The 10148-nt window shown below is 36.5% G+C and overlaps 1 protein-coding gene across 1 annotated transcript; it reads right to left on the bottom strand.

Moving 5' to 3' along the window:
- Positions 1-8: 8 nt before the first annotated feature.
- On the bottom strand, positions 9-1147 carry LOC113278789 (cytochrome P450 71B36-like). Its single transcript, XM_026527537.1, has 2 exons — positions 236-1147; positions 9-74 (listed from the first exon to the last, which is right to left on the bottom strand). Exons 1-2 carry the CDS (start codon positions 1145-1147, stop codon positions 9-11), a joined length of 978 nt encoding a protein of 325 aa, XP_026383322.1.
- Positions 1148-10148: the final 9001 nt, after the last annotated feature.

Below are 10148 nucleotides of genomic sequence, written 5' to 3'. Positions count from 1 at the left end.
CTGGATGTTTAGCCAGCTGTCATTGCCCAATTCGCTGCAACAGCTGATGAGTCTACTCCAGCAAGAAATATATTCTGATTTGGTTCATAAAATCTCATTATAATTAGTTTGTGCTCAAGTAGCAAGACATATTCCCTCCGTTTATGGAAAAGAGTTATTGTCACTTTTTCAACATCTTTTTCAAGAAGGGAGATAGTATTATTTTTGAAATAAGAAGACCGAAAATACAAGTTACCATGAGAATTGCTTTGATGTTGTCATTTGCAAGACGAACCGTACTGCTAATTTGATCGTTTTCTAGTTTAAGAAAAACATCTATGAGATCTTCATGCTCCGGTTTCGGTCTCGCTGGGTTGAGATGTTCTTGTATCATTTGTTGAAATAATTCATCCAAATCTTGAAAAACATTTTCAGTTCTACCGTGGATTCCAGTGATCCTATCAACAATCCATCCAACCTTAGGAAAGAAGTCGCTGGCATAGAAACCACTCAATACAGACATGGCCCCAAAAAGGATTTCCGTAAGTCTTCCATTAAACAGGTTCCTACTTTGACCAGTTGCGCTACCAAAAGCAACTCTACAAATTGTTTTATGCGTAAAATTTGTCAACATTTCAAAAATATCAACATGACGACAAGTATCAGAAGAAAGTGATATGAAATCAATCAAAACATCAATCTCCTCTGCCATGTCTGCCTTAAAAGACTGAACCCTTTTTACGCTTAAAAGCTCAAGCATGCATATTTTACGAACCTCTTTCCAGTATTCTCCGTAAGGTACGAACGAGATGTCTAGGTGATTATACGAAAGACGTTTTATTCCAGTAAGTGGAGGTCTAGTACAAAACTCAAGATCAAGTGTTTTCAAGACTTGTTTGGCAGCTACAGCCGAGGAGATTACGAGAGTTGGCACACTACCAAATTGTAGAAGCATGACCGGACCATATATTTTGGATAGTTTTGAGAGTGCTTGATGAGGTGGTTTCCCAAGTTGATGGAAATTACCAATGATTGGCAGCTTAGGAGGACCAGGTGGGAAGTTGGGTTTGTTTTGATCATCATCAAATTTTCTGGTTGTGAGAAAATATAGAGGAAGGAGAAGTAAAGGGACAAGTAGAAGAAAGTAGTTAGACGGAAGAATCTCCATGCTCAAATGAACTGAAGTAAGACTATAATTTCCTTTGTTGTCAATGGTGTGTTGCAATGACGTTTTGTAAGGTAATACCAAGGTTTGAAAAACACCCGTTTTTCCAAAAAAACGCCCGTTAAAACGGTCACACTCATATACCGTGGCCGTGAGGATCTCCGAACCCAGTGCCTATATAATGCCGATAAATAGGAAATAATGACAGTTTTTTAGGACCGTTTTTCCGTTTTCACACACATTATAATCGTTTTTCTAAAATTGAATTTTACGTTTTTTCCATCTAAATAACATTTTAACGTAAGTTTTTTAAACCATTTTCCCCGTTTTCACGTCAGTTATAACCATTTTTTAATAAAAAAGAATATAAAAATATTTTATTACAATTCTTTATATTTTAAATTAAAGATTAAAAAATTACAACGAATATTTTAAAAATAAAAGAATAAAATAATAGTATATAGAAAACGTTATAACAACGTTATTAGACCCGTTATAACTGTTTTGACAGACAGGTCATGGCGACTGGGTGTGACTGTTATACGCGTTTTGTCGGGTGTGAACACGTTTCGGGCAAAAAACATGTTATTTAGGAAAAAAACACGTTTTTTATATGTTATTTTAAAATAACGGGGTTATAACAGTTAAATAGAATATAAAAAAGAATTATGATCTGAAATTCCTATCTAACGGTTATAACGTGCGTGAAAACGGTTATAACGGGTCTAATAACGTTGTTACGACATTTTTTATATATTTTTATTTTATTCTTTTATTTTCCAAAATTTTATTGTAATTTTTAATTTTTAATTTAAAAAATAAAAAATTGTAAAAAAATATTTTTAAAGTCTTTTTCCTATAAAAACAGTTATAACTGACGTGAAAACGGAAAAAATGGTATAAAAAGCTTTCTCTAAAATGTTATTTAGAAGCAAAAAACGTAAAATTCAATTTTAGAAAAACAGTTATAACTTGTGTGAAAACGGAAAAACAGTCCTAAAATACTACCGCTATTTTCTATTTATCGGCTTTATATAGGCACGGGGTTCGGAGACCCTTACGGCCACGGTGTATGGGTGTGACCGTTACAACGGCCGTTTTTCTGGAAAAACAAGTGTTTTTCAAACCTTGCATTGAACTTAAGGACCACACTCTTCGGGACAACACCAAATCCTCGGTCTTTAATGAAGGATATTTAGTTTTGTACCAAGTGCTTTCATTGTTTATTTAACAGAAAATGAGCGATTTGACCAAACAAGCACAAAGCCTGGTTCTCACAGACGGATAGGATTTGTGTTGGGTGAAATGGACAGAAATTATTTTAATGTGCAACTGACGGTAGTATCCCTGAACTTTTTTTTTTTTAATATATCCATAGTAATACCTACTGCTTCTCCTACCTCAAAACCATCGACAAGATCTTCCCTTTTCTCCACCATCTCTTACCTTTCTTTACGAACGGAAAATATGCTCCACCGTTCTCCACCATTGCCACCTTTTGTTTTTCCACCATCGGCGCACATTTTATCAAATCAAAGAAGAAAAATCAAAAACCCCAATCAATTTTTTTCTTAATCACCACAATTAAGAAGGTAATTACTATTCATACCTATTAATTTTACTATTCATACCTATTCTTTTTCTATAATTACATATAAAACTCTCTCTTCCATGTCATGGCTTCATATGAAATTGATTTCTCTAACCCATTTAAACTAGCGTAAAAACTGGATTCATTCATCTAGGCTTACAATGGTCTTAACATATGATATGAAATTGGTTTTCTATCTAAGCCAATTAAACTAGGATGAAATTGGATCCATCCTAGTTTAGTTAGAATGAAATTATATGATGTATGCTATACATGGATGTAGCTTGAACTCATATGTGTCATTAGTCTGTATGGCATAATATTTGTCCCGTTGAGTTTAAATTGATTTCATAATTTTCTATTACTAGATGAAACTGATTTCTTCAGGTATTTCCATTGTATGAAACCTTTGTACACCATGTTTGATTGTTGGGTGAAACTAATTTCATCATGTGTTTCCGTGGATAAGATGGTTTCATCTTATGTTACTACTAGATGAAACAGAGTTTCATCATATATTGTCACTGGGTGAAGCATAATTTTAAACTGGATGAAACTGATTTCATCATGTGTTATAAGTAGATGAAACTGATTTTGTCATGTGTTTCCACTGAATGATACCTTTTTCTACCCTTGTTATTTCTGGACGAAACTGGTTTCATCTTGTGTTACTACTAGTCCATTTGATAAGTATGATTTCATCCAGGTTTAAAATAACTAGTATGAATGATTGCAGGAAGCAAAAGTGGGACGAAAATGTTAATGAATCAAGAACAAAGAATAAAGATGGTGTGAAGGTTTTTGGTGAATCAAGTATGAAATACAGGCATCGTATGGACATTGTTGGTGAATCAAGAACGCGCCCAGAATTAACATGATGTCGACAACTACGAGAACTGTTAGAGCATAGCTCGGTTGACCTCGCATGCGTTGCTATATCAAGCATGTTTTTCAATTTTAGTGATCAAAACTATGAGTCTTGATTTCTAGTCTATTATAGCTAAGTCTCGGACTAGGATAGAAAAGTGTAGTTGAGCTCAAGGACTTCATAGTGATTCATCATACAATGACGAAGATCTACTCAAGGAACCGTGGAACGTCATCAACAAAAAGGTATGTGGAGACTTGAACTTATCTATCACTCAAAAGTCTATATATTCTATCTCCTACTTCTTATGACACAAAAAGTCGTATGCTATATAGACTGGATCATACACATTTGACATTTCGAGCTGAGTATTCACTACTTATCTTTTTATCGAAATCGTTTGTTGGTAAAGCGTTTCGCTTTGATCAAGTTTATTTTCACCTAGTGACGAAAATCATGAAGAGTTTCAATTACTTTGAGAATTGCTCTGACGTGAAACGGTCTGTGAATAATGGCTATATAACATCCTCTGAGAATGTCTCAATGATTGGAATGAGAGTTTAGATTACATCACCATGTATTACTTATTCCGAAGTTTTCGAACTTTGTTGATTGAGAGAAACCGGAGGAATTGGCTTTGCCAAGTCCGCGAACTTAGTTTGCAAACTCAGTCCGCGAACCGACGGAAGTTTTCTTGCTGAGAATTTCTGCTGGGATTTTCCAAAAACTCGTTTGTGTGTTTAGTCCGCGAACCTAGTCCGCGAAATGGCGGAAGTCTCTTTGCCGAGATTTTCTGCTGAGTTTGGAAAACTCTGCCGGTTGCCTTAAGTCCGCGAACTTGTTTGTGAGCTTAAGTGGTTATGATCTAAAGATGTGCTCTGAACATGAAACTTAAATTACTAAGGAATGCTTTATGCAAACCGTGGCTATAAAGTTCATGAGCCGATTCATCGAATCGAATCATCTTTGTTTCAATTGTGTCTTTTGTAGTTACATAAGATCTCATATCAATTGGACAACTCTCTAACTAGTTCATTTGAGTCAATTGAACTAGTTATGGTGAAGAAGAACTAGGTTAATATGAATTGCTCATATGGTTAACCTTTTGGGTTATGATAATATTTTTTTGATGATGTTGTAGTTATGAGGTTCAAACTCTCGGACTTGTGAAGATTAAATTTAAAGATTTAATAAAATTGTATACAAAAATATTAACAAAGTGGGCGAGAGGTATGAGAAAATAACCAAGACACTGATTCCACTATTACACATGAATTAATGATGGGAAATAATCCAAAACTCTAATTATCTTTGAAGTCCTTGATATCTTAACTCACTAATAATCAAGCAAATTCTCAAACATCAATTGTATCCCTTAAGCATAGATTATCTAAACAAAGCATAACCTATCTAATTGAATCACAACTGATTAGGAAAATTACGCAAATAATTTAAAACTCTGCAAAAGCAGTGATTAAGTGAATTATAATTAAATATTAGAGAAAATAAAATAGTTACCAATTATTCATGCGTAAATAGCTTCCTCATTGCCTTGGTTGTGGGAGAATTAGCCGCTCATCATGCTGGAAACACGCTCAAAAATCATTATTATTGCTCAAAGGGTGTTTACAAATGATGAAAATGGAGAAATAGTTCAAAACCGGGTTTGTAACAATTATATTTGTTACAAACCAGAGAACTACGACCCACAGTATGTGTCACTGATACTGTTGCTCTAAGACCCACGGATCTGTGTCGCAAACGCTGACAAATAAGTCTGCCTCTGATGTACGACCCACGGCTGTGAGTCGTTGTTACTGTTGGAAAACGACGGTCTTGGATGGTCCGTTCTTCGTGTTCTTCATGTTCATCATCATCAGCAGCAGCAGAAACCGAGTTTGGGAAAACTCGAATTTCTCCTTCTCTGGCTCTCCTCAGCCCCCCAGACTCTCCCTCCTCACTCTACTGATCCTCCACGACTTATATAGACTCACTGCCCCCAAATATCCCCTCATAACTGCATATAGTTCTCCATTGATTGCGATTATTCTCAATTGCCAGTCACGGGAATAATTTCCTTTTACAAATCCTTCACGCTTTATTTTCTCTCTGGCATACTCCAAACACATTATTTCACGTCCCAGCTGGAGTATAACTCTGTTAATACACATGTTATCTTCTAATATGCACAGGAAATCCCATGAATATCTCGTGTGAATATTTCTCCACTGTTTTGTATGTTGACACGATTTCTCCCTGTTTTTGCGAAACTAAAAGACTTACCATTCTTGTTATGGTAAAAAATGATATTTCCACTTAAATTTCACGAGAATATCTCATGAAATCACTACCAAATTAACTCCGGAATATTACGCAGACACAAAGAATATTTTCCCGCCAGAAAGAATTTTTGAAATATTGAAGATGGTGTCCCCCTAACCAAACTGGGGGTGCGAATAGCATGTGCCCAACTGAGGTGCCCCTTATCCAAATTGAGGGTGCCTTTAGTACTTTTCTCCGGGAGTCCAAATAGCACTTTTTTAGCAACTTTTTCCACACAAGTGTATTTCTCCAAAAACACCTACAAACACACAAAGCATCAAAATTAGTAAAAAAATCGAGCACTAACAATAGAGACATTGAGTACAATTTAGACACAAAAATATGTTTATCAGGTTACTATGTTGAACCAACATACACTTACACGTTTGGGCATGGTTTTCACAAACCCAGTAAACGTGTACCCAAGCGTGTGTCACAAGCTAAGTTTTCGATCTAACGGTTGAGAAATATTAGCTTGAACCTAAATCAGGTTTTCATCTAACGGTGAATATGGATTGATTTGTAACTAAGGAAAAACCCTGATTTGAAGGCTATATAAAGGAGACATCTAGCATTGTGCAAAACTAATCCCCACACGTCTGTGTGATACTAGTGCGCTCGCTAGAGTCTATTCTCCTTTAACCTTTGGTTTTCTTCTCTAAAACCAGGTTAACGACTTAAAGACTTCATTGAGATTGTGAAGCCAGACCGATACTACTTTGCCGTAGTTGTGTGATCTGATCTTGCATCTTCTATCGTACGAGTACAATCTATTGATTGGCTTGAGATCGTGAGAGTTCTTAGATATGCAAGATAAAGAAGTCACAAACATCTTCGTCTCACTGTTTGTGATTCCTCGACAAACCGCTTGTGTAGTCAAGAAGGATTGTTGAGAGGTGATTGATTAATCTAGGCTGTTCTTCGGGAATATAAGACCGGATTATCAATTGGTTCCTGTTCACCTTGATTTTATATCTTAAGACGGAACAAAACCTAGGGTTTTTCTGTGGGAGACAGATTTATCCTTTGATAGACTTTTCTGTGTGAGATAGATTTGTTTATTATCAAGTAGGCGATTTTAGGTTGCAGCAACTCTTGGTTGTGGGTGAGATCAGCTAAGGGAATCAAGTGTGTTAGAGAATAGCTCGGTAGACCTCGCATGCGTTGCTATCTCAAGCATGTTTGTCAATGTTAGTGATCAAAACTATAAGTCTTGATTTCTAGCCTACATAGCTGATAGGTGTAGAATACACCCTATTTATTATATGTAGTTTATGCTTTTTTTGTTATTTTTCTTGTAAATTATGTATTTTACGTGTGTTTTTGAGTTATTAGGTACTCTGGAGTCATACGTGGAAAAATAAGAAGAAATCGCTCAATTTGAGCCGGAAGTGCAAAAAGCAAGCGAGTGATATATGGATCAGACCCAAGGTTAAGTAGCAACTCTCTTTTGGAGAAGTATTAAAAGACAACCAACAAAGGTTAAGGGTTGCCATATGGTTAACTCTTAGCAGTGATCGGATGCTGAATAACCACCCCTACTTTTATACCCTAAATTTGAGAGAATTTGTCTCTCGTTCATCTCAATCATTTTCCCCAAAATTGAGAAAGAAAAGCAGTTGTGACTGCTGTTAAACCAGAGATGAAGATCGTATAAATTGCAGCTGTGAATAGACATGGATTATGAAGAATGGGTTCGATCTGTAAGCGTGAATGCGAGAGTTTCTGGTGGTAAGATGTTATTGTTTCTGTTAAATCACGGATCTGAGTTGTTGTTGGTGTTGTGAAGAAACTCAGGGAATAAGAAGGAATTGGAGGAATTCGTGATGCTGTTTGAAGAACTGAAATGGGGTTTTTCTCAGATTCGAAAGCAGTAAGCCATAGAAGTAAGAAGCAGTTGAAGAAGGCAGCTGCTGGAGCTGTAATTGAGAAGAAATCAAGACTAAGAAGAAGAAGGATTCAGGTGCAAACTGCTGGTGATTGGAACTGTCAGTGTTGTGGCTGGAGGAATGATGTTGCAGGTTTCAGTGACCTGAGCTATAAAAGATGATGTTGGTGTGACAGAACTAGTGGTGGTAGCTTGAAGTAATTGGATGTATGGGTTTGTTTTGGGTTGAAGTTCTGATGCCGAGGAAACGAGGAAATGGGATTGGTGAAGATGCTACAATGGGTTTCGCTGTTATTATGAAGAATGAATCGATTTTGGGTTTGAAGCGGAGACTGATGCTGATGATTATGAGTTGTAAGATACAGGGAAGTAGTGAAGGGTTGAGCTGCAATTGGAGATGGCTTGGCATATGATATTGACGCAGTTTTGTGTTGGAGTGGCCATGAAGATGTTACAGGTGGAACAACCGAGATCGAAAACTGGAAAACTCAGATGAACTGATTCCTATGAATCTGATGAACTCAAGAATACATATGAAGAAGATGAAGCTACAGGATTGAGAAGAATAATGGTGAACTGAATGTGATGTTACTGTTGGGTTCATATTGGTGGTGGAATTAGAAGTGATAGAAGGTATTGGTGATGCTATGTGTGCTTCCATGGTTTTGGTAATGGAAATGATGGGAATCTGGTGGTTCTTTGGGTCTTGGATGCAGTTATGGCTCAAGCAGCTACAGATGAGGCAATTGCAGTATGAGTCAGTGTTGATGATTGTTTTGGTGGCAATTAAAATGGAATGATTAGCCTGAGCTTGGTTGCTTGCACTAGTTAAGATGCAGTTGGAGATGGTCAGGTGGACTGGTTGGTATTGCTGAACTGATGTTGCTGAGTGAAAGAAACAATGATGCTGATGTATCGCAGCTTCAGTTGAGCGTCTGAGATGCTGCGAGGAGTGTGTTTCTAGGGTTTTAAGTTCTGAGATTGAATGGGTATTGTGGATAAATTCAGGTGAAGTATTGGTTGCTTGCTACGAAGAATGGCAGGATAGAGCTGCAGTTGAGAGCATAGAAAGAGCTGGTGGTTTGAACTGGAGCAGTGGCTGAGATGATTCAGTTGTTTGCAGCTGAGTTAGGTGGTGCTTGCATCTGAGTACAGGGAATGATATGAAGGAAGTGAAGTGCTGCAGCTCAAGTTGTAATGGCTAGAAGAAACTGAGCAAGGAATTGGCAATGGTTACGATGCATATAGTTATAAACTTGAAATAGATGTATGGTTAGGGTATAAAATGTGAAGGGGAAGTATGAGTTTCAGAATGGCCTGAGATATGGATATGAGCCAGAATACAGCAGAACTCTGCCGGAATCGGTTATTACCAAGTTGACTCAGTGGATTAACTCATACGGACTTGGACCTGTTCTAACTGGGTTTCACTCATGGACTGTTTCATTAGCAGATGTGTGCGACCTAATTTAAGAACCTGGAGGTGATATAAAAGTCGAGACCTCTCCTTGAGGGGATATCTTATCTTCTTCTCTACTTTTTATTCTAGGGTTTAGAAACATGATAGGTTTTCTCTTCCTTCTTGTGATGAACTCCTTGAACATGAGTAGTTAATTTTATTATTGGTTTATGGATTAAGTTGATTTCACATAACATGATTTTGGGTTTAATGAATTAGTTTTGTCTCATATTTATCGTTCATAATTCTCTGAAAATATAGTTGCATGATTGATGTATTGCAACATGATTTGAGTATTTGTTTTGTCAAGTTGCGAATTGGTAGAACTCATATCCATATCTATAGCTAATTTAGGATTAATCATCGAGCGATAATCCTTGAACACAAGTAGCATAAATATGATTGTAGGTTATAGTGATATATCCTTGTAATCATATGAGAATCGTGACCTTTGTTCGAATTGTTTGCGCAATGTATTTGAATTGCATTGATTAGCCTAATTTCATGAATCTTAATGCTCCATGGGAATTGAACTAGATTAGCGCAAGGCGTTAGGTTATTCTTTTGGTAGAATTCATACTTGCATCGTTTTACATGTATGTGTGATGATAAGAGGAAATTGCGGGATATTCTTTCGACTAGGTATCTTAGGGATTTTGATAATGAGAGATTAAATACCAATTCTAGTTATTAAGACAAGAACGTGTTAGTGAATGAAAACGAAATCCTTGACCAATACTTTCACATATCCTTGAGTTGATTTGTTTACTTTTATTTATTTGCTTTTATTGTAGTTTACTTTATAAAAATCAGAAAACCCCCCAAGTGTTACCATAAGAAACCGAAACATATTGACAACCCAAGTCCTCTCTGTGG

The sequence above is a fragment of the Papaver somniferum genome, chromosome 5 (assembly GCF_003573695.1).
Source record: "Papaver somniferum cultivar HN1 chromosome 5, ASM357369v1, whole genome shotgun sequence".
In the NCBI taxonomy this organism is placed as follows: Eukaryota; Viridiplantae; Streptophyta; class Magnoliopsida; order Ranunculales; family Papaveraceae; genus Papaver; species Papaver somniferum.
This window is presented reverse-complemented; position numbering and strand designations above follow the sequence as displayed.